Raw genomic sequence first — 25,256 nt, forward strand, 5'->3', positions numbered from 1 at the left:
ACAAAATATTGAAAAGATGCACATTCATTGAGCATATTTTGTTATTAAATGAGCCAGGGTTCTTGGGGGAAAATATTGTGTGATCATGTATTTAAAGTCTGTATCCTGATACATTCACACCAGGGGGCTGAATTACAATTGCACAGGCAAACCCTATTCTGGCAATTCCTGACTTTTGAGAACTTGACTTTGCAAATTTAATAATGTAATATGCAAAAACGTAGCAACCTTTTAACTAAGCTTTGTGTGTATAACGTCCTAGATTTTTCTAAAGAAAAACGAACGGGGGCGGGGGGAGCGGGAGAGGGGGAATCCGTCATGTGGAGTCACATTGACATCCATGTGGCTCATCAGCAGGGTTAGAACCTTTATATACCCAGCACAGACTTCTGCTTCTTGAGCTAACTGAGAAACTGATAGTAGTAGAAGATTGTCATCCTTTGTGTGGACCAGGCAATACAGGGAGAGGAGACATGCTGTTCCAGTGGTTGTCACAGATGTTTGCTGACAGCAAAGGAATATTGAGACTCAGGAATTGGGTTCAAATCCAGGTTCTGAAGGGAATGTGTTCTAGTGGTGAGATTCATCTGACGCTTTCTTCCTCTGTTACTTCCAGTCTGTCCCCATCCCAGCTCCGTTTTTTTCCTTGCCCCCAGCTCCTTGTCTCAATCTCCACTCCCTCAAGTTCATTGATTTCAGTTTCCACCCATCCTTCTCAAGAGATTCTCACTTCCAGTCTGGTTCTTGTTCCTTCTGCATTCGAGTCGTTCCTCCTTCAAGCTGCCTGAATTGCAGCAGTGTGGGCACTTTGTTCACAGGAGTGACAGTTTCCCTGTTCTCAGTTCCTGTGCTTGGCGCCATAGCATCTCACAGCAGCCAGGAGCAGCAATTGCAGGAATGGCCTTGTTCAACCAGAGCAGCCCTAAATTTGAGCATGATCAGTGCAGAGAATAGGTGAAGAATTTATCTGTCAAACGAGTATCTACTGCGAATGTGCGGGCTGAGATTTTTCAAAAGCTTATAACTCGACCAAGTTTAGACAGTTTTTCACACAAATAGGAAAAGGCAAATCCCTAACACGATGATCCCCTGACAAATTTTAGTTCCCTGCTCCAAAGCATGGTGGTGCTAGAGCTCAATATAACAGTTGTGAAATTTTTTTTATTTTATTTTTTTAAATGAGCAATACAATGTGTTTTTCCCTAATCTCACTTTCAGAAATGGCTGAACAGCTTTTTCTGAAATTTAATAAATAAATAAATAAATAAAATGAGCCTTTGTCAAACTGAAATTGTCCATGTCATGTGTTTGCCTAAGTCATCACAACTGTAAATGGGGTCTAAAAGGAGGGAAATGTTGGATAGACAGCATTACCAGCACCACCTAAATCATATGCATTAGTGGTGGTAACTGGTTATATATTTTCTAAGAAGTTTCTTTTAAAAAAAATATTTACAAAATTGTATTACTGATACTCAGCTTGTATGAGAAGACCAGTGAAATTGTAGGCCTTGATCCTGCAAACATTTAGTTATGTTTTAATTTCAAGCACATGAGCAATCCCGCTGGAAATCATGGAGTGGGACTACTTCATGCTTACAGCTAAGCATGGTGTGTGTGTGTTTGCTCCCCAGGGCCTCAATCTTACATTCACTACTTATCTGATTGCATAAATCAGTTGGTTATTGCTAGCCATGGGCAACTATAAAAATGTAGGCTAATTGCTCAACTATCTGAGATTAATACTTAATTATTAAAATTAAGGCTTATTTTACAGTGATGTCATTTTAGCGTATCAAAATCATCATCTTGGCAAGACATCTGCAGATATATCAGAATTGGGTTACACCCACCTCTTGGCTGCAGAATGCAGGGCTCCAGTTCTTAGAATTTAATTACATTATATAGATGATGTAGCTAGTTTCCCAGCTGGTGCATCATCTGTTTGACACAACTGTGAGTATAATAAATTTGTTGATACTTATAGACTGCAGAATAAGTTTCCAAAATTCATAGCTCTTGAACTACAAAACACTGTTTCCTCTCCAGACATAGAAAACATTTCATAACTACAACAAAAGTCTGAAAACTTGGCTATGATGAAATTTATTACAGTTTTAAAATTACCCAGAATTAAACTTTCTTCCCAACATCAGCAAGTCTTCAACTGTGAATTGTTCACCAACTTATTTAAAGTAAGCAATGTAATGCAAGATCAGTGGATATATTGAATTTTATGTACTATTTAAAATTTATTTTGCTGGTCTTGAGAACAATTTTGCTTTATTATAGCAAAGTGGAGTTTTCTTTAGTGTAAGATGCAAATTGAAATTCCATGTGCAGTTTGCATTCTTCATAGACTTGAAATGTTCACTGTAGTATCGGTAAGAATTTCAGTAAAATTAATTCATATCTGTATTCAGTTCTGCATTATTATATAATTTAGTTGTTTTTTAGCTCCCTGGTTGGAAATTAACACCAATTTACAAAAGCAAGGAAATCCAAAGTTATAATTACCGTTCTATCCTGAAGTCTGACCGCAATGGCTAGATATTGCAACTCATAATGGATGTACAGTAGGCTTACTGGGGCCTCTGATAAAGAACCAGAACAACTGTAATATCTGAAACAATGGAGTGATTTAAAGGTGGAATGCCCACCCCATTTTCTTGGCCTGTGACCTTTTAAAATCGTAGTCTGTATACTACCGGCAAGGCATTTACCTAATATAATGTTGTAAAATTACAGGAACAAAACAGACTAAAAAATACCGATAGCTTTCATGATACCTGCTGTACATAATTTAATTGCATGCAAAATATATATATGCTTAATTTAAAATATTTGAGTATGAAATTAAACTATATAGGGCATATCAATGCTCTAAAGTTATTAAAACATAACCTAGTGCTGCTGCTTTCTAGATTTTCAATGTGTTTTGAAATGTTAGATTTGTCTGTATAGCCCCATTGATCAAAGACACTGGTTTGTTCTAAAGAATATTTTAAAATTAAAATATGCATCAGGATTGATGATTTGTCACAATTCAGCCAGTGCTGTTTGAAACAACGCTAGCATTGTTTGATGGTAATGCTGACAGGCCCTTAACTATAAATGTGCTGCCAAGCAGTGCTATGATAGCTCAGAATGATAAATATTTAAGATCTTTTTCAGCTATCTTAATTTATTCTGTTCACTGTCAATATTTATAGTTTTCTGGGTTGTTTGTGACATGGTTGTTGCTGACCTAATTGTTAATGTCTGTATTCTAAAAATCAAAATTGTTACTTTTCTTATTGATGTTCAAATCTAGATATGCCAAATAAGGTATTTGGATTTAAACTTTTTTCAAATAAAACTTCATTGGGTATCAGTTTGAGCTGGATATTCAAATTAGAGCAACAAAACAACCCCCCAAATTTTATAGCAGTAAGCGGATGGAAGATTAAGAGGAGCAGAGTAAAAGCAGTAAGAAATATATTGAACTAGATAGTTTATGATTATGAATGCAGTACATTTGCAGTCGGAACAAAACAAAAATGTAAGATTTAAAAGCTGGAAAATAAAATCAGGTTAACTTAGTTCTCTCTCAGAAAAATAAACTGTTATGTTTTGGTTAGCAGTTCACTAAAATAATACATGTGATTTCTGCAGGTTTTTATTCATGAAATTGTCTTCTCTGTAGATGTTTGATATGTTTTGTCACACTGAAACAATTTTATTCATATTTTCTGTGCTGTAGGGTGCATTTACCCATACTATTTACATTCATTGGGAGAACGTTAATTGGAAACATTCTTGTGTTAAAAATATCTGTGGTAGAACCTATGGAAAGCTAATTCTTCTACATTCTGTGACCTGCATCTCTGAATACAAGAATACCTTGGTATAGACACTCACTCTATTAAAATAGCTTTAGTTTATTTGCTAAAGAAACCTACAGCAATGGAAGCCATGTATAAATTTTAGCCAATTCCTAATAAGTTCGATTTGACTTGTATAAAAACTACCAGTCCAGATGTAGAGCTCACAGACTAGTTTTTTCAGTTTTTAGCATCTGTCACAATTACCCTTCAATGCATTTATGCTCTATTGTTAGGCTGTCAGATACAGCTTTGACCTTACTTTATTCCTATTAACATCAGTGATTACCATGCCTCAATTCAGATCAAAGTCTCTCTCTACTTCATGTTGTAGTTTGCCTCCTGGGTCATTGCTGGGACCGTATTATTATTCTACATTTACATGTTACTCTTTGTCTTTACATTCTACACTGCATTTTTGTTGTTAAGCAGATGATGTCATGATCTGCTGCAAACTTCATCCATTTGTCCGGTTGAGTTTGCCACTTTGAAATGTGATAAAGATATCAATTTCACATAATGTTATGAAATCTAGAACCAAACCAAAAATGCCAGTTGTTGGATTGTTGAGTTGGGGCTCTCAGGTTGGCAACTCGTATTGAGACCCTCTCCTAATGAAAGGAATTTTGGTGCTGTATTGACATAGATCTTTGTCAGTGGATTTATTCTCAGCTTTCACAACTAGAATATCTTACTAGATAGTCTATCAACTAGAATATTTCTGGAATATTGTCTGGCTTCTACATTTTTTTTTTTAACAAGAGACTTGGAATGCTTGATAAATACTTTAATTTTTCCAAGGCTCGACTACTGAAGGCTTTTTTATGGGTGCTCCTAATTAAATTTTTGTCTATTATCCAGTACCTGCTCACATTGGTGCCCTCCTCCCTATTAAATTGTGTATTAATTTTCAAACTCTCAAGGTATTTAATGGCTGTATTTTTCTTCATCCGAAGAAACTTTTACTGTCCTATATCCTAGACTGTCCATTGATGAATCAAGTGACTATATAAATATTTATTACTAACCATGCTTCAGGACTATTAAAGCTTTTAATATTTTTTGTTTGATTTGGTTTTTAATAATTATCTTTTTATAAAATGTCTTGAGGATTCATTATAAATTAAACTTGCATTTGAAAGATGTGTTCTAGTAATGGCTGCTTTTAAATTTCTCAAATGAAGAGCAAATAACTAATAAATTTTTATTGGGACTGTTTAATTTCAGATTACTGGGAAAGGGCACAATTAAATATTCCTACAGTTTCTTTCCATTTTTAATTCTCTTTATAATTTGTTTCTGGGGAAAATGAAACTGTACTGTTTGATATTCAGACAGATGGATTAATAAAAAATACTTACATTCATTTCTCCTCTGAAAGAGAATGTATCTAATCTTATCTTTTGTTGATGGTGCAAATGTGACATTAATGTATTAATTTCCTTTGTAATAAGCAGTTAGACGTTAAAAGCTTTCTGAAAACGTGACTCAGGCATTGCTTATTTAACTAGCTACTGATTTATTTTGAATAGGCCTTCCTATTCAATTGAATGTGTCTAATTACATGAACCAAAGCCCTGAGATTTTATGTAAATCCTGTAGTCTGTGTCACTTCGCATGACATTTGGATTCAATCCATTGGGAAATATACGTGCTCTTGATAACTGCTTTTTTCAGATTCCTTATATATGCTGCTCACAGCATTTGCTGAGTAGGAGCTACAGCTAAAAATAACTAAATGGATTTCTCTCTCCCTCTCTTTCTGTCTTGCTGTAGGATGACGTAGCTTTGCCAAGGACTTAGCAGCTAAGCAGAAAATGAGCTTAACGTCCTGGTTTTTGGTGAGCAGTGGAGGCACCCGCCACAGGCTGCCACGAGAGATGATTTTTGTTGGAAGAGATGACTGTGAGCTGATGTTGCAGGTAATTGCATCAGCCTTCCATGTGTAACTGTTCAAAATTTGGATTTAATACACTAGATTTATATTTCTTTTGAGAATTAAGTTTGCCAACTGTTCAGTTTTTTGGACTCTCCATTTCTAGATCTTGCCACCAGTTTTAATTGATCTAATCTTTTGCATTCCTCATGCAGGAAAATGGTTACTATGAATGTGCTGCTGTTTGTTGTAGCTTCTGAATAGTGATTGTTAAGGCTGCGATTTATTCATGGAGGTAACGGAAGTCACAAAATCCGTGACTTCCAAACACCTCCATGACTTCAGCCAGCGCTGCAGGCAGCAGTGGGTACCTCCACTACCCCAGGGACTCCCGCCGCTGCTTTTGATGTGTTGCAACTGTTACCTGCATAGCTTCTTCTCTTAGTCCCTGAGCTTCCAAACACACGTGCTTAATTTTATTACCATGAATAGTCTTCTTAGCTGCAGAGGGATTACTCATGGTAGTAAAGTTAAAGCATATATGTGTTTTCGGAATCTTGGCCTGAAACACTTTGTGAATATCTTACTTGATCTTCCTGACAGTATTTATAAGGGGGATTAGTAAGAAAATTTTAAAAATATAAAGCAGAGATATAACTTTTTATTTATTATGACTACACTCAAACCCTCTACTGCATTTTGTCCAAAAACAATAAAAGGCAAGGCTAGCTATTACAACAGGGATGTACTTGGTTTAGACTGAATGTATCTAAGATTTGTATTTATTCAATAAAACAATAGTTTTTAATGCAGCCATTAATAGCCATATCAAAATCTCCAGTGCAAAAAGCACTTTTGAAAAGCTATCTTGTATGTGTAGTTATTATGAACAATACTACCAGTAAGTTACATTCTGTTTTTTTCATACCTCATAAAGAGTCCATTGTGTACACTAATGGCAGATATATATGCCCTACTTTATCTTGTATAAAAGGCTGTTGTAAGAAGAGAGAGATTTTTTTGAGAGAGGGAGGGAATGTTAAAACATTTTAAAGGGTAGGGCCCTGGGTGATTTACGAGATACGTAACAGGACAAGATTCTTGCCCAGAAGAATTTACAATCTAATGTGTTTACAGTAGAATAAATTAGTAAGGAGATATAGGCTGCAGGGTGCAATGTCTTCAGTGTGCTGATAATTGACTGCTTTGCTATTTAATTTTTTACAGCTGATACAGTAGTATGAATGACCCAGTATCTGAATGAAATTGGGGGTTGAATGAGGCTAATGGTCAACCAAGATAAAAGTGAAGTAATACTAGTACACTTGGAGAAGCAACTGGAAATATTGTCAGAGATTATTACAGAATCCCAGATTAAGGAAGTGTCTCTACCATTTGTAGCACAGGTTTGCTGTTTAATGGTGATCCTGTTCAGTGTTTTTTAGCTACACTTAGATGCTCAGGTCACAGTTTATTGACTGAGTGCTATATTTTTCTTTTCTTCAGGAAGAGAAAAATGGGACCATTTCTTTAGAATGTGGTATATAGTTGTTTATACTTTGTGACCTATATTACTGTAGTATGTTCTTCATGGCTTTACACCTTGGAACCATCTGGAAGGCAAAATTGGTGCAGAATGCAGTCATCAGTTTATTAAGAAGGGTCATGCAGAGAATCTGTTGGACTGATGTTCATAATCTGCACTGGTTACTGGTAGGTTTCCTTGGGGTATTTAACCTGAGTTTAGAACAGAGGTCGGCAACTTTTCAGAAGTGGTGTGCCGAGTCTTTCTTTATTCACTCTAATTTAAGGTTTTGTGTGCCAGTAATACATTTGAACTTTTTTAGAAGGTCTCTTTCTATGTCTATAATATATAACTAAACTATTGTTGTATGTAAAGTAAATAAGGTTTTAAAAATGTTTAAGAAGCTTCATTTAAAATTAAATTAAAATGCAGAGTCCCCCGGACCAGTGGCCAGGACCCAGGCAGTGTGAGTGCCACTGAAAATCAGCTCACGTGCCGCCTTCGGCACACGTGCCATAGGTTGCTTACCCCTGGTTTAGAATATGGCTGAATGAGAGACCACCTCCTTCCCAGTACATCACTACCACATTTATGCTCAGCAGAGGTGCTTTCACAGATTTTTCTGGTTTAGCTAGGAGGAGCTGCTGAAAGGGTGCTCTCCATGAATGTCCACCCACAGGAAGGGGTCTTTCTCTAACACTTGGGAGAAAGATGATATGAATAAGGCTACGTTTTAGTCACGGGTATTTTTAGTAAAAGTCACAGACAGGTCACGGGCAATAAACAAAAATTCATAGCTCGTGACCTTTCCATAACTCTTACTAAAAATACCCGTGACTAAAACTTGGAGTGACACTGCCCGGGCGTGCCACTGGTGCTGGTGGAGGGCAACCCGAGTGCTGCGTGGGGGGAGATATAGGCGGCAGCACGTGGCCTGGGACCCCAACTGGTGCTGCGGGTGTGGGGGGGTTTGCCGGCAGGCTCCCTACCTGACTCCGTGCCTCCCGCCAAGCAACAGCAGAGTTCGGGTGTGGGAGAGGGCACGGGATTGGGGCACAGGACGGGCTGAGGCAGGCTCTGGGCGGACATCCCCCCTTGCTCAGCTGCTAGGTGGAGGCGTGGCCAGGCAGCACTGCACACTGCCTCCTCCCAGAGCACTGGCTTCGCAGCTCCCATTGGCCAAGAACCATGGCCAGTGGGAGCTGCGGGGGTGCTCCCTGCAGGCGGAGGCAGTGTGGAGAGCTGCCTGGCCACACCTCCGCCTAGCAGCTGAGTGAGGGGGATGTCGGCACTTCCAGGGGAACATAAGAACATAAGAACGGCCGTACCAGGTCAGACCAAAGGTCCATCTAGCCCAGTATCTGTCTACCGACAGTGGCCAATGCCAGGTGCCCCAGAGAGAGTGAACCTAACAGGCAATGATCAAGTGATCACTCTCCTGCCATCCATCTCCATCATCTGACAAACAGAGGGTAGGGGCACCATTCCTTACCCATCCTGGCTAATAGCCATTTATGGACTTAACCACCATTAATTTATCCAGTTCCTTTTTAAATGCTGTTATGGTCCTAGCCTTCTCAACCTCCTCAGGTAAGGAGTGCCACAAGTTGACTGTGCGCTACGTGAAGAAGAACTTCCTTTTATTTGTTTTAAAACTGGTGCCTATTAATTTCATTTGATGACCCCTAGTTCTTGTATTACGGGAATAAGTAAATAACTTTTCCTTATCCACTTTCTCAACATCACTCATGATTTTATATACCTCTATCATATCCCCCCTTAGTCTCCTCTTTTCCAAGCTGAAGAGTCCTAGCCTCTTTAATCTTTCCTCATATGGGATCCTCTCCAAACCCCTAATCATTTTAGTTGCCCTTTTCTGAACCTTTTCTAGTGCCAGTATATCTTTTTTCAGGTGAGGAGACCACATCTGTACACAGTATTTGAGATGTGGGCGTACCATGGATTTATATAAGGGCAATAATATATTCTCAGTCTTATTCTGTATCCCCTTTTTAATGATTCCTAACATCCTGTTTGCTTTTTTGACCGCCTCTGCACACTGCGTGGACATCTTCAGAGAACTGTCCACGATGACTCCAAGATCTTTTTCTTGACTCATTGTAGCTAAATTAGCCCCCATCATATTGTATGTATAGGTGGGGTTATTTTTTCCAATGTGCATTACTTTACATTTATCCACATTACATTTCATTTGCCATTTTATTGCCCAATCACTTAGTTTTGTGAGATCTTTTTGAAGTTCTTCACAGTCTGCTTTGGTCTTAACTATCTTGAGCAGTTTAGTATCATCTGCAAACTTTGCCACCTCACTGTTTACTCCTTTCTCCAGATCATTTATGAATAAATTGAATAGGATTGGTCCTAGGACTGACCCGTGGGGAACACCACTAGTTACCCTTCTCCATTCTGAGAATTTACCATTAATTCCTACCCTTTGTTCCCTGTCTTTTAACCAGTTCTCAATCCATGAAAGGATCTTCTCTTTTATCCCATGACAGCTTAATTTACGTAACAGCCTTTGGTGAGGGACCTTGTCAAAGGCTTTCTGGAAATCTAAGTATACTATGTCCACTGGATCCCCCTTGTCCACATGTTTGTTGACCCCTTCAAAGAACTCTAATAGATTTGTAAGACACGATTTCCCTTTACATAAACCATGTTGACTATTGCTCAATAGTTTGTTTTTTTATGTGTCTGACAATTTTATTCTTAACCATTGTTTCAACTAATTTGCCCTGTACAGACGTTAGACTTACCGGTCTGTAATTGCTGGGATCACCTCTAGAGCCCTTTTTAAATATTGGCGTTACATTAGCTAACTTCCAGTCATTGGGTACCGAAGCCGATTTAAAGGACAGGTTACAAATCTTAGTTAATAGTTCCGCAACTTCACATTTGAGTTCTTTAAGAACTCTTGGGTGAATGCCATCTGGTCTTGGTGACTTGTTAATGTTGAGTTTATGAATTAATTCCAAAACCTCCTCTAGTGACACTTCAATCTGTGACAGTTCCTCAGATTTGTCACCTATAAAAGCCAGCTCAGGTTTGGGAATCTCCCTAGCATCCTCAGCCATGAAGACTGAAGCAAAGAATCTATTTAGTTTCTCCGCAATGACTTTATCATCTTTAAGCGCTCCTTTTGTATCTCGATCATCAAGGGGCCCCACTGGTTGTTTAGCAGGCTTCCTGCTTCTGATGTACTTAAAAAACATTTTGTTATTACCTTTGGAGTTTTTGGCTAGCCGTTCTTCAAACTCCTCTTTGGTTTTTCTTATTATATTCTTGCACTTAATTTGGCAGTGTTTATGCTCCTTTCTATTTGCCTCACTAGGATTTGACTTCCACTTTTTAAAGGAAGTCTTTTTCTCTCTCACTGCTTCTTTTACATGGTTGTTAAGCCACGGTGGCTCTTTTTTAGTTCTTTTACTGTGTTTCTTAATTTGGGGTATACATTGAAGTTGGGCCTCTTTTATGGTGTCTTTAAAAAGCGCCTGTGCAGCTTGCAGGGATTTCACTTTAGTCACTGTACCTTTTAACTTCTGTTTAACTAACCCCCTCATTTTTGCATAGTTCCCCCTTTTGAAACTAAATGCCACAGTGTTGGGCTGTTGAGATGTTCTTCCCACCACAGGGATGTTGAATGCTATTGTATTATGGTCACTATTTTCAAGCGGTTCTGCTATAGTTACCTCTTGGACCAGCTCCTGCGCTCCACTCAGGATTAAATCTAGAGTTGCCTCTCCCCTTGTGGGTTCCCGTACCAGCTGCTCCATGAAGCAGTCATTTAAAGTATCGAGAAATTTTATCTCTGCATTTCGTCCTGAAGTGAAATGTTCCCAGTCAATATGGGGATAATTGAAATCCCCCACTCTTATTGGGTTCTTAATTTTGATAGCCTCTCTAATTTCCCTTAGCATTTCGTCATCACTATTACTGTCCTGGTCAGGTGGTCGATAATAGATCCCTAATGTTATATTTTTATTAGAGCATGAAATTTCTATCCATAGAGATTCTATGGAACATGTGGATTCGCTTAAGATTTTTACTTCATTTGAATCTACATTTTCTTTCACATATATAGGGAGACCCCCAGGTAAGTGCCGCCCAGAGCCGTCCCGTTCCCCAACCCCTTGCCCCCCTCAGACACCCAAATTCTGCTGTGGGGAGGGGCACAGTGGCCCAGGACTGCTCCAGCAGGGGCTGGTCTGACTGATGCTGGGGCTGCCTGAGCTGCCCCTGAGCCAGGCGCACTGGCTGCTGCAGAAGTCACGGAAAGTCATGGAATCCATAACTTCTGTGACCTCCATGACAAACTCACAGCCTTAGATATGAGTTTTTATATGTATATATAATCATACCACCTTTCTCCCAAATGTTAGATCACTGAAATAATGATCACTGAAGTATGATGATTGATTATGGTGTACCATTATCGAGCTGCATTATGAATTGTGTAATACTTAAGCTTTGTTTTTAATGTTCCAAAATATTTTAGTCATTCTTAATTTATATGGTGAGATAATTAGTTGTTCTTATTCTTATTTTATGAGTGAATTGATACCAGTGAAAAATTCAAAACAAGATTGCTACATGAGATTGGTTTAATTTTAAATATAATTAGTGATTTATGGAATTAACTATATCTGGAAATCTATACAAAAAACATTTTAATTCCAGAATGTTGTAGTGGAGGGTTAATACAAAGCTCACCTCAGTGGAAACATTTGAGCACTATATCTATTTTAAAAGAACATTAACAGTTAAGACATTGAAATAGTTCCTCTCTGTCAAATAATTTTTCGTCACTAACAATTTCCCCTTCCAACTTACGTTGTCCAGGCACTTGAAAAATTTCTATGGTAAATGTTGTTCCTGCATATATTGTAATCTTTCTGCCCTCACATCAGTTTTTCTTTAGTCTCCTGAAAATTGTATTTAAGCAAGGGAGATCTTTCAGGTGTTGCATATCAGTGTTTTGCTGAAAAATGTGGGCTAACTAAATACTTAAAGGTTTTTAGAAGTATCACTGGCCTTCAAATAATTGTCTGTCTGCTATACACACCTGATGATAATTGGGTTGTTTTATCTCTTGTCATGGGCACTGCTCCATGTTTGTTCTTTGTCATACATCTTACCAACAAAGAAAAATACAGAGTTGCAGCTTGCTAGAATGAGGCCAGTGTTTTATTTCTAGTAACTTTGTACTAAAATCCTCTATGTTTGTACTTTTTCATTTTATGTTTTCTATCACTGTGAATAATAGTGAGTAAACCAAGTTACACTAACTCTATATTTTATTTTAATTACACAGTAGAAGGTCACTTAATTTATAAATTTCAAAGTTTTGTTTAGGACTAAACATGAGGGGAGAATTTTTAATGTTATTTCTAAAACATGAATAGGAGAGGTGGAGTTCCCTCCTGCAAGGTGCTGAGCTCTCCAATACTTTTCAGCATGAGAAACCATATAGAGTAACCTTATGGTCACTGATTATTTCAGTCTGTCTTCTAGAGCTGACTTTCCTTGTTATGTATACCTTCTATTGTTGCTAGGTATCTTTGTCCATTTCTATGGACAGCACATGTAATGCAACAGTTGCTATAACTACTAACCATTCAAAGTTCATTTTGATAGTCTACTTATAAATTACCTTGATGACAGCATTAAACTTGGGTCAGCCTGAGGTTTCATTCCAAGGAAACTTTTTTAGCCAATACATTGTATGTGGCAAAAAGACTATATTAAGGTACATATATTTTTATATTTTGCTAGTTGAACTCTGTAGCGTATACCAATAATTAGACATCTTAGCTTTATTGTCTGAAGTAGCTGTGCAATCCTCTGAATAGATTGTGTTTCTTTGGTTTCAGTCACAGCCACTGGTTCATAGAGTTGATTCTAAGAAAATTCCATTATGCTTTCAAGTACAAAAGAGCAGTACTGTTCTGTGTTGTCTACTCCTTACCTCTCTTCCCTGTCCCTCCATTTCATTAATGTATTGGAGGGTTGTTTGTTTGTTTTTGTTTTGTTTGTTTGTTTCATAAGACTTTTAAGTTAGTAGGATTTGCACAGCTCTCTATATTTTACAAATTAAAGATGTAAAATATTTACCTTAAATCTAAAGTTTGATTGTCAATCAGCAGCTATACTTTGTTCAGAGAATTGTAAATATTTTATTAACTTTTTTGTTCTGTATTTAAAAGAGGAGAAGTAGTGGTAGTGATTGTCTGGAAAACATTTTATTTATTTATTTATTTATTCATTTATTGTTTTACTTGTTTTAGGAGACTAGAAATATAAACAATAATACCTGTTTTAGGGTTGCTTCATCTTTGCAGTGACATTTTATAAGCTAAAATAATGTGTTCAATACAATTATGATTAAAAATATTTGCACAAATTTTTGCACAGCACATGTTAGTTAAAATTCTGCAGAGTATGGTTGTATGTTCAATCAATCAATATTCGGTACAGAACAGTTTTTAAATCTTTTTTACTTAAAAATACCAGTCTGTTAACTGTAGTTGCTTCCAGACTATAACTAGGGGAATTATTGATGGGTTATGGAGCCTTTTGTTGAGAGGTTGCTAGTTGAAATCCAGTCTACGTGGGTAGTAATAAAGTCATTATCTGACTACTTAGAAGACTTTGTGAAGTGTCTGGATGGAGCCATTCCCGTTTCTTGTGTAAAAACTTCAAACATAACACAAACCACTACCCCAAATGACATACAAGCACATTGGTGGAGCAATACCAGGCAGCTTGTACTGATGCTGCCCATCTTACTCTGTGGATAAAGAGCTTTAGACTCCAGGATTATCCAGAGTGGCATGTTTTCTAGCGCAAAATTTACTTTTTAAAAATGTCTGAGGAGAGGAGGAAAAGAGTTGACAGTAGATCAGAAAAATTGTAATCTTTAAGATTTGAATTTACTGCTTTAAAGAAAATGTTTATTTCTTTAATTTTTGCATCAGGAAACATGGTGGGCTAGTCCTGTAGCTGTGATTTTTTTGTCCTGAGATTGGAAACGGATGCAAACTTAGGAAAAGGATGTCAAGAATAAAAGGTTTCCATTTCTAACAGGGAGATCTTAAAGTTGAGCTTAGGGGCCCTACACAATTTTTTGTTTAAAAAAAATTAATCTGTCTTGTTTATTGGCAGAGAGGCTACTTTAATGATCAAGTCTTGTTACAGTCAGTGAAACTTGATATGGGAGCTCAAAGCACTTCTGTCCTTTCCTTTTTTTCTCCCTCTTTTGGCAATATTATAATTGTTGCTGCACTTTGACTGTATATCTTGCTGCTTTACCTCATTACCCATTCAGTAACATATATGAATACCAATTTCTGTACTATTACTGCTTTTGTGCTTGTATCTCAGTCAGGTTTTCTTCTTTTGCTATTTGCAATGTGACATGAATTATATCTGTTGCAGAAATTGGATTAATACAGTTTTGCTTCAGAATTCATGATCAGATTTGTGCTAATTCAGTGGTATGTTCTGCTCTCAGGTGTACTGACACATTGCTGTTGGGACTCTTGCATAGTAAGTTTAAGAATCACATTGAAAAAGCAATGTGCAAAGCCAAAGTGATGTGTGAAACTCAAAAGCATGGGAGTGTGACGTTTCTTGCTGAATATTAACGCTGTCAGAGTAGCTGGATGTGCTGTTGTTTCTTCAGGGGCTGTGGAGACAGTTAACATATTTCACACTATCTTATGCAGTCTAGCATGTAGGAAATTTGAGATTTAGAGTGGGAAGAGAGCCAACTCTATCTTGCTAGCTTTTTTTAAAAATCCAGTGCTTATTATATAAAATGAGATACTTCTACCTTTTTCAAACCTTTTATAAAACTGTTTCAATATTGCCATTTATTTAGAAAGCTACTTACTAAATATTAACTGTTATTTAATAATATACCCTGTAGTTCTGTAGTCCTCTCTAAGCATGTGCTAAACTTAGTGTTACCATAGGACACTACAGATATTTACAAGCCTATTTTCTAAAGTGGTCCTCTATGTTTAGAAAAGTAATTATTTCTCTGAAAAGATGGATTGTGCGGTATTGTAATGGGTTATTTTCATGCAGTATTTTCTATGCTTACTGTCTGATAAAATAATATCTTTAGAATTGTTTGAAAACACACAGTTGAAGTCCAGGAAATTTAATCAAAGAAGAGAAATAGTATTATTCATTAGGAAACTAAGCAGATCTGAAGTGTTAGACAAACTTAAAGTTGAGATTTGACTACTCATAGGACTTCCGCCAGAGAAAGATGAGAACTGCAGATGCTGAAATAGGGAACAGCCAGGAATAAGAAAGAGTAACTATAGTAACAGAAGAGAGTGGAGAAATCAGGAGAAGAGAAGTTCCAATTGAAGGCAAGCATCAAGTACTCAGATGGGGAGGAAGGCTAGGGGAAGGAAAATGTGAAAGCACAAGCAACGTTGAAAAAGAAATGGTGAGGTTTGAACAGTGGGGAACTTGGATGTAACAAAAGTGAAGACAACAGTTCTTTATGAAGATCAGATCAACAGTGACATAGATGTTGAATATGGGGATGAAACCAGAGATGAAAAGTCAAATAAATTAAAGAAAGTGGGAGGCAGTGGAGTCAGCCTGTTCATCAATGTGGAATTTAAAGTCACTTCTGCTGGGAGTAGAGAATTGAACAAAGACAGTCATAGAAATGGAAGATGGTCCATAGGGAGAGTAGATAATAGCCACTTAGGGCTTGTCTACACTTACCGGGGGATTGACACAAGGCAATCGATGAATCAGCGGTCAAGAAGACCTGCTAAATCGACCGCAGATCGTTCTCCTGTCGACTCCTGTACTCCACCAGATCGAGAAGAGTAAGGGGAGTCGACCGGAGAGCATTTCTCATTGACATCACATAGTGTGGACCCTGCATTAAGTAGATCTGAGCTATGTCGACTTGAGTTACGCTATTCACATAACTCAAATTGCGTAGCTTAGATCTACTTTTTCCCACAGTGTAGACAAGGCCTTACAGAGGAGGGAGAGAAGAAAATGAACAAGAATTTGAAGAAATTGACTTAAAAATCTTTGTAAGTATGTACAGTAGACACAACATATCAATGCCCTTTTGCTATGCTGCTCCTAAGTTGCTGTTAAGGGGTGTGTTGTCTGACCAAAGGCAGCCTGCTTTTTCCAATACATAAAATAGCTACAGTATGTGCTAACAATATGATGTATGTTTATTATTATTGCTTCAGTATTGCATTAGTGTATGTAATGTACATTTTTAAACATGTGTTCTGCTCTGCATTTGTAGCCTATTACCATATTGTATCAAGAAAGCGGTATTAATTGAGTTAACGTTATAAAAGTGTCCATTTTTATTTTTATATTTTTAGAAGAATCAAACATCAACCATGACAAGAAACCCAACCTTTTGCTCTTACTTGTAAACATTTTTTGTACTTGCACTTGACTACTTTGTACGCACTGTAAATTGTCCTGGATTAGGATGTATGCGAAGCAAATAATAATACCGTAGTAACCTAAATTGAAGTATTATTCCACACTAAAGTGTATTCTGTTTATACAGTGTGTATCAACTTGTAAATTAATTAAAGAATGGATAAACTAACTAATTTCAGGTGACAGAAGTCTTAATTTTCTTGGCTTCTTCTCAGTCAGTTTTGTTTTGAAAATGGTATTCAGTGTCCCAAAGAGACCTGTAGACCCTGCCACCAAGTTCCCCTAGCTGAGAATAGTGCCAAAGTGTGTTCAAAGCCTTCAACAACTCAGTTTATTGGAGCGAGAACTTGATCAAAATCATTCTCTCTATCTTGATTATGATATGTTTCATCAACACAATCTCATTTCTCTGGCTTTGCAACAGTTGCCGTGCTCAGTAATTCCTCATCAATTAGCTCTCCAAACATGAGCAAATCCTCAGCCACAGCAGCTACTGCGTTCTCTTTTTTTCCTTGTTGACTGGAAGTGGAACATCATTTGGGGGGTTGTCAAATTCTTTAATATCCTCGTCTTGCACACTCTCCACTGGTACAACATATTTGTCTTTCCTGAAACAGTTGGAAATTGTCGGTTCTTCTTCGAGTGGTTGTTCATGTCCGTTCAAAGTAGGTGTGCATGCGCCGCGTGCACGCCAGCCGGAAGATTTTCCCCTAGCAGTGTCCGTAGGGTCGGTCCTGGTGCCCCCTGGAGTGGCGCCCACTACAGCTCCCTATAAAGGGGCCCGCTGACCCTCCACCCCCTCAGTTCCTTCTTACCGCCAGTGACGGCTAGCTGGAACTTCTCTTGCATAGCAAGTTTGCAGTGTCCTGTCCTTATGTATAGTCCATGTACACAGTTTCATTAGAGTTAGTTTTCTTAGATCGTTGTTTATAGTTCTTCGTAGTTGGGGGGTTCCCCCCTCAAATTTTCGTCGCCCGCTGGGGCATGCCCGGGTCCCCCAGGTTTAAACTCTGCAAGGACTGTGGGAAATTCATGCCCAAGAGTGACCTGCACTCTGCTTGCTTGAAGTGCCTCGGAGAGAGCCACCAAAGGACATGCTAATAGCCAAAGGCTTTTACAAACCTTAGTTAATAGTTGACTTGTTAATGTTGAGTTTATCAATTAATTCCAAACCTCCTCTACTGACTTTCAATCTGTGACAGTTTCCTCATTTGTCACCGGATTTCACTTAGTCAATGGGATGTTGAATGCTATTGTATTATGGTCACTATTTGAAATTTTATCTCTGCATTTCAATATGGGGATAATTGAACTTAGCATTTCATCATCACTATTACTGTCCTGGTCAGGTTTCTATCCATAGAGACTCTATGGACTGGTGCTCTATCTGTAGAGGCTTCCACCCAAGAACTCTCAAGGACAGAGCTCAAAGACTTGGAGTCCTCCTGATTGAGGCTGCCCTGCGGCCACCCTCGGACCCGGAACCGGCCGAGGCGGTGCCCAGCACGTCTTCCTCGGTGCGGAGCGCCCCGGCACCGGCATCAGGACTTAGGGCCCAGCCCAAGTAGTCAAAAACCCGGCACCGGACGGAGTCGGGTCATAGGAAGTCGGCCTCAGTGCGGCACCGCTCACCATCGCCGGTGTCCGCCAAGAGAAGTAAGCCGGTGAGGGAAGGGTCACCCCACCAGGATCCGAGGCCGATGCCGTCCGTGGGTGCAAGCGGACAGGCTGGGCTACAGCCCTCGGTGGCTCCGTCGACTCCTGCACCGCAGAGAGGGTGGTTGAGTCCGGACCAGCCTAGATCCCCGGACCTCAGCGGAGACTTGCGCCCCCCTTCGACACCGGAGGCGTTCGAGGCGGCCTCAGATTTTATGGGACTCCCGGCGCTGGCCTCCCTGCACCGTAGGGAGTTGCCTACCGTGGTCCGTCCCCTAGTACAATCAAGGGGCAAGTCGGCCATGCTGTCGCCTCCCTCACCGTGCCGCCAAGGCGGTACCGGACCAGATGAGAGGCTCCCCGCCCCCTCCGCACCGCTCTCCAATGGCACCGGGTGCTGCTCCCCGCCAGGTCCTCGTACTCAGAGACCTCAGACTCAGAGGCAGACTCTCACTGCTCCAGCTGGTCGCGGAGCAGGAGATCGGTTTCGGGGGCAAGCCACCAGCATTACCCGCAATGGCAGCAACAATGGCAGCCACCCTCGCAGTGGCCGTTTTGGACTCCCTGGGCCTACCATCAGTCGGTAGGCCAGGTGTTTGGTCCCCGATCTAGGTTGGCCTCGGTGTCCTCGGCATCGGTGGCCCCGGCACAGCTGCCTCCCCCACCAGCACCGTTGCTGGGCAGGGGTGTGCCATTTCCAAGTTCAGCACCCCATAACCGGACAGCAGCACCAGCAGCGGCTTCAGTTCAGGCTCTGCAGGCACCGCCCGATACGCCAAGCCGCTCACTGGCGACCCCGGTACCGGGCGCGGTGCCGCAATTAGCGTCGGAACTGGCACCGCAACCACAGTACCGTGTGCCGCAGGACCCCGAGGGGCTGCATGCACCGGAGGAAGGACCACTCCATGTAATCTCCTCGTCTTCCTCCTCAGATGAAGCTGTCTCGGGCACGGCTGCAGCACCTCCCTCGAGGACACTCGAATCCTCCAACAATTGCTTCGGCGAGCAGCTCAGAGCCTCGCAATCCAAGCGGAGGAAATCGAGGTGGATGCGGACCCTGTCATAGACATTCTGGCTCCCTCTGGGCCATCCAGGGTGGCCCTCCTGCTGATAAAGTCTATAGCGGATACATCCCACACCTTATGGCAAACGCCAGCCTCACTGGCCCCTACTGCCAAGAGAACGGAGCGGCGCTATTTCGTCCCCTCTAAAGGGCACGAACACCTGTACACCACCCCCCACCCCGGACTCCCTGGTGGTGGATGCGGCCAACCAGCGGGAGCGTCAAGGGTTTCAGGGGTCAACGCCAAAGAGCAGGGACGCTAAAAGACTCGAGCTCTTTGGCAGAAAGGTGTACTCCACGGTGGGCCTACAACTCTGCATTGCCAACCGACAGGCAGTTGTAAGCCGATATGGTCATAACACGTGTTCGGCCATGTCGAAGTTTACGGAGTTCCTTCCCCAGGACTTGACGTCAGAGTTTTCGGCCCTAGTGGAGGAGGGAAAGCTGATCTTCCGAGCCTCTCTCCAGGCTGCATTAGATGCAGCGGACTCAGCCTCGCGCACCCTGGCCACGGACCTGTACATGCGGTGGGGAGCTTGGCTCCAGATCTCAGGCCTGCCTTATGAGGTCCAGCAGACAATTCAAGACCTCCCCTTTGAGGGGCAGATGCTATTTTCAGAAAAGACGGACAAACGTCTGCATAGCCTAAAGGACTCAAGGGCCACGCTTCGCTCGCTGGGCTTACATACCCCTGCGACCCGCCGCAGACAGCCCCACGCCCATACCAGCCGCAGACTCACCAGGAGCTGGGGCGCAGGTGGGGCAGAAATGGCAGGAGGTGCCACCAACGCCGCCCCTCCGGCCAGGCGTCTGGTCAATTGAGACCACCATCGGGGCCTAGACCCCCTATTTGATGGTTCAGTCGAGGGCAACCTACCTAGCGACACTCTGGATCCTTCTACCCCTACCTTTGGGTCTCGTCTGTCCCCCTTCTACCATGCTTGGTCCCGAATCATGTCGGACAGCTGGGTGCTCCGCAAGGTAGAGAGGGGATACTCTATCCAGTTATCCTCCCTCCCGCCCCACCAGCCCCCCTCCCCGTCCCTCTTCAGGGACCCATCTCATGAGCAACTTCTAACTCAAGAAGTGCAGTCCCTCACGGAGGCAGGAGCGGTGGAGGAAGTCCCTCGGGAGCTCAGGGGCAAAGGCTTCTACTCCCAGTACTTTCTAATACCGAAGGCGAAAGGGGGCCTGAGACCCATCCTAGACTTGCAGCGGCTGAACAAGTTTGTGCAAAAGCTCAAGTTCTGCATGGTCTCCCTGTCCTCGATTATTCCTTCCCTGGATCCAGGAGATTGGTATGACACCCTCGACTTAAAGGACGCTTATTTCCACATTGCCATAATTCCCCTACACCGTCAGTACCTCAGGTTTGTCGTGGCCGACGCCCATCTGCAGTTCACGGTGCTCCCGTTCGGCCTGTCAGCTGCGCAGGCGGGGCATCCAGGTATTCCCCTACCTGGACGACTGGCTCATAAAGGGCTGCTCCAAGGAGCAGGTGGAGTCCCAGGTGTCGTTCATCAGGCGGACCTTTCTCGATCTCGGCCTCCTCTTGAACGAAGCCAAGTCCACCCTGTCTCCGACGCAACGAATAGAGTTCATAGGAGCAGTTTTGGACTCCACCCACGCCAGAGCATTCCTGCCGGAATCCAGGTTCCGTGCGATCTCCGAGCTCATCCTCGGACTGCACCGCACCCTGGTTACCACGGCGCGAGTTTGCCTCCGGCTGTTGGGTCACATGGCGGCGTGCACCTATGTGGTAGATCATGCCAGACTCCGGCTTCGCCCGCTACAGTCCTGGTTAGCGACAGTTTATCGCCCGGCCAGGGACCCCTTGGACTCAGTGGTGTCCATTCCCAGCTTGGTGCTAAGCTTGCTGTGGTGGTGGCTCGACCCGCAGAAAGTGTGCATGGGTGTCCCCTTCGCTGCCCCCCAGCCCTCCCTCTCCCTGATAATGGATGCCTCAGATCGGGGTTGGGGAGCGCACCTGGGACACCTCAGGACGCAGGGCTTGTGGTCGCCAGAGGACCTCGAGTTGCATATCAATGTCAAGGAGCTGAGAACGGTTCGCCTGGCTTGTTTGACCTTTCGATCCCATCTGGCCGGCAGATGTTTTTCAGTCCTCTCAGACAACACGGCGGCAGTCTTTTATATCAACAAACGGGGGGGGGCACGCTTCTCTCCCCTGTGCAGGGAAGCCCTCGCGCTGTGGGATTTCTGCGTCCACAATGCTACCCACCTGACGGCGTTCTACCTTCTGGGGGAACAGAACGGTTTGGCGGACACCCTCAGCCGCTCGTTCCGGGGCCTCCGATGGGATGTGGTGCGCTCACTTTTCCAGCTCTGGGGGTTTCCCCAGTTAGACCTGTTCGCCTCAAGGGAAAACAGGAAGTGCCGACGGTTCTGCTCCCTCCTGGGCCGCAGTGGGGGGTCTCTGTCGAACGCCTTCTTACACTCTTGGGGGGGTCGGTCTGCTCTACACCTTTCCTCCGATCCCCCTGATACACAGGGTGATTTTTGAAGATTCGCAGGGATCACGCGAGGGTCATCCTGATAGCTCTGGCGTGGCCGCGCCAGCATTGGTACACGTCTCTCCTGCACATGTCCGTTCAGGCGCCCCTGACGCTGCCCCTGCTCCCGGACATGATCACGCAGGACCGGGGCTCCCTCCGCCACCCAAACCTCAAGTCCCTTCACCTCACAGCCTGGATGCTCCATGGCTGAACCTGGTGGAGATGCCGTGCTCCCAGCAGGTCAGACAAGTGCTGCTCGGTAGCAGGAAAACGTCAACTAGGGCCACCTACATGGCCAAATGGAAGCGCTTCTCCATATGGTCCGGTCAGCGAGGTCACGATCCGCCTGGGGTCCCAATCCCCGTTGTCCTAGACTATTTACTCCATCTAAGACAACTGGGCCTCTCCCTTTCCTCCATTCGCGTTCATCTGGCAGCCATTTTGGCTTTTCATCTGGGAGAGGGGGGTGCCTCGGTGTTTGTGAACCCGCTGGTTGGGCGTTTCCTCAAGGGTATGGACAGGTTATTCCCGCATGTTCGTCAGCTGACCCCTGCTTGGGACCTGAATCTGGTCCTCTCCGCCCTCTCGGGACCTCCCTTTGAGCCCCTGGCTTCGTGCTCTCTGTTGTATTTGTCATATAAGACCGCCTTCCTGGTGGCGATCACCTCAGCCAGGAGGGTGTCGGAGCTCAGGGTGTTAACATCCGAGCCCCTGTACACTGTCTTTTATAAGGACAAGGTCCAACTTAGACCTCACCGGGCCTTCCTCCCCGAGGTCGTCTCACAGTTCCACATGGGACAAGATATCTTTCTCCCGGTGTTTTATCCAAAACCACGCTCTTCCAATGAGGAGAGGAGGTTACATTCCCTCGATGTCCGCAGGGCTTGGCTTTTTACATCGAGTGTACCAAGCCGTTTAGACACTCGACTCAGCTTTTCATCGCAGTGGCGGATAGGATGAAGGGGCTCCCAGTCTCCTCTCAGCGCATCTCTTCGTGGATCGCGACCTGTATCCGGGAATGCTATCATATAGCTAAGACCCCTGTCCCTCTGGTCACGGCCCCCTCCACTAAGGCGGAGGCCTCCTCTGTGGCGTTCCTGGCTCATATCCTGACTCAGGAGATTTGTAGAGCGGCCACGTGGTCCTCCATCCACACGTTCTCGTCACACTACGCCATCACGCACCAGGCTAGGGATGATGCAGCCTTCGGCCATGCAGTGCTCCAGTCAGCAGTGGTCTCCGACCCCACCACCTAAGGTTAGGCTTGTGAGTCACCTACTTTGAGTGGACATGAACATCCACTTGAAGAAGAAGAAAAAATGGTTACCCACCTTTTAGTAACTGTTGTTCTTCGAGATGTGTTGTTGATGTCCATTCCAATACCCACTCTCCTGCCCCTCTGTCGGAGTGCTGGCAAGAAGGAACTGAGGGGGTGGAGGGTCGGCAGGCCCCTTTATAGGGCACCGTAGTGGCGCCACTCCAGGGGGCTCCAGGGCCGACCCTACGGACGCTGCTAGGGGAAAATCTTCCGGCTGGCGTGCACGCGGCGCGCACACACCTACTTTGAATGGACATGAACAACACATCTCGAAGAACAACAGTTACTAAAAGGTGGGTAACCCTTTTTTTGTACATCTTGCCATGCTTCAGCAACAAGATGAACTCAATCTAATACATTTACAGTTTTCAGGAATGTCTGAACATGTGTGTTAGGGTCCACATCAAGAGCAACAATAGTCCAGTTTGCGATTTTTGATCGGTAATGTCCCTTCATGTTCTTAATCACACCTTGATCCATAGGTTGCATCAAAGATATCGTGTTGGGGGTAAAGATTCGAGCTGAATGTTAGTGAGAACCACTCCTTGAGGATATGCGGTGCAGTTATCCAATAAAAGGTATATCTTATAGCTCTGCAAACGAAGTTGAGGATCCCACATTTAGCTAGTTGATTAAAATCTTCCAGGCATTTGTTGAACTGACATAATTGAGGGGAAGTTTACTGAAATCCTTTGGAAAGCATCTGGGTCATTTTGACTTCTTGATCATGAATAGCAGGCGTTTGCCACTCCCATCAGTGTTAGCACAGATGAGCACATATACCCTGTCCTTTAAAGGTTTCCTTCCTTCTAGCTTTTACTTTTTTTTTCTGCATGTCCTCTGTCACAGAGCCCTTTCAAATAAAGTCCTGTTTTGTCAGCATTGTAGATGTCAGCCGGTCAAAACTTCTGAAGAATGTGAGGAAGTTTTTCGCACTGCCACTGCTATGCTCTCTTTGGTAAGCGACACTAAAGCATTTCTTCCATCTGGTAAAGCAGCCATCACTTGCCTTAAAATCGTTCAATCCAAGTGAAGCGACAAGGTGGTGGGCTTTTTCCTTGATTGCAAGTTCAGCAAGCAGTGTCTTCTCCTTGAACCATATAAAGAGAGCCCGGTTGAAATCAAGGGCTTTTCCTTCACACTTGCACTTATGGCAACTATTTGATAGTCCGTCTTCATATTTAGCCAAAAGCTTATCCTTCTGCTTCCATATTCCGAATTCAACCTACCTGTGCAATTCCCATTTGACTACAGTTTTGGTTTTGAGTAGTCCCCGGAGTTTGACAGCCTCAGATAATCTGTATTTTTTTCTTTCAGTAACAGACCTCTTGGCATGTTGTCTCTTTTTGCCACACAAAAAAGGATGCAAGTAAGCAGAAGATGTGATTTCACAACATCACAAATGTTGCTCTTATGTGGTGACTATGTTGCTGTTACTGAGTGGACAATTCACAATAGGGGAAGTGTTCCCAGGGGAAATGTTGCTCGTAAGCAGCAGTTACTCTTCCAAGGTGTTGCTGCTAACAAATGTATACTGCATAACATACATATGCATGTGTGTATGTTTGTTTATGTATACATATAAAAATGCAACTGGGTGTACTTCAACAGGCTGTACATTAAAAGCATTGCAATTCAGATTCAAACATTGAGGTCATATAAACAAATTTTTTCCATTGTAAGTAATAATGTTGTCAACTCATGGTTTTATCATGACTGTTGCAATATTTTTGTTTTTTGTTTTTCATAGCTCCAGCTCTTAGAATCTAGTTATATGAGAATTTTATCTTTAAAAAAGGTTTTTTAGTCCTCAGATTTACAGAGGAAAACTTAGAAAAAGTGACCCAATGGCATCCTAAAGATTCGTAAACCAAAAAACAAATTAGAATCCCAAATTTATTTTTTAAAGTTCTCATTACTTTTATGCCATTTTTTTGTTTTTTAGGGCCTGACTCATGTTTTTTGCAATGCTTG

The 25,256-nt window shown here is 42.5% G+C and overlaps 1 protein-coding gene across 11 annotated transcripts in view; it reads left to right on the forward strand.

The window, feature by feature from the left end:
- Window positions 1–25,256, forward strand: part of CEP170 (centrosomal protein 170) — a 198,888-nt gene that overhangs the window by 36,057 nt on the left and 137,575 nt on the right. For all 11 annotated transcript variants that reach the window (XM_039530488.1, XM_039530494.1, XM_039530491.1 and 8 more), the window contains exon 2: window positions 5,640–5,785. In XM_039530488.1, coding sequence (XP_039386422.1) covers window positions 5,681–5,785 — 105 coding nt within the window. In that variant the 5' untranslated portion in view covers window positions 5,640–5,680. The remainder of the gene's footprint in view (window positions 1–5,639; window positions 5,786–25,256) is intronic.

This window comes from Mauremys reevesii, linkage group 3 (assembly GCF_016161935.1).
Source record: "Mauremys reevesii isolate NIE-2019 linkage group 3, ASM1616193v1, whole genome shotgun sequence".
In the NCBI taxonomy this organism is placed as follows: domain Eukaryota; kingdom Metazoa; phylum Chordata; order Testudines; family Geoemydidae; genus Mauremys; species Mauremys reevesii.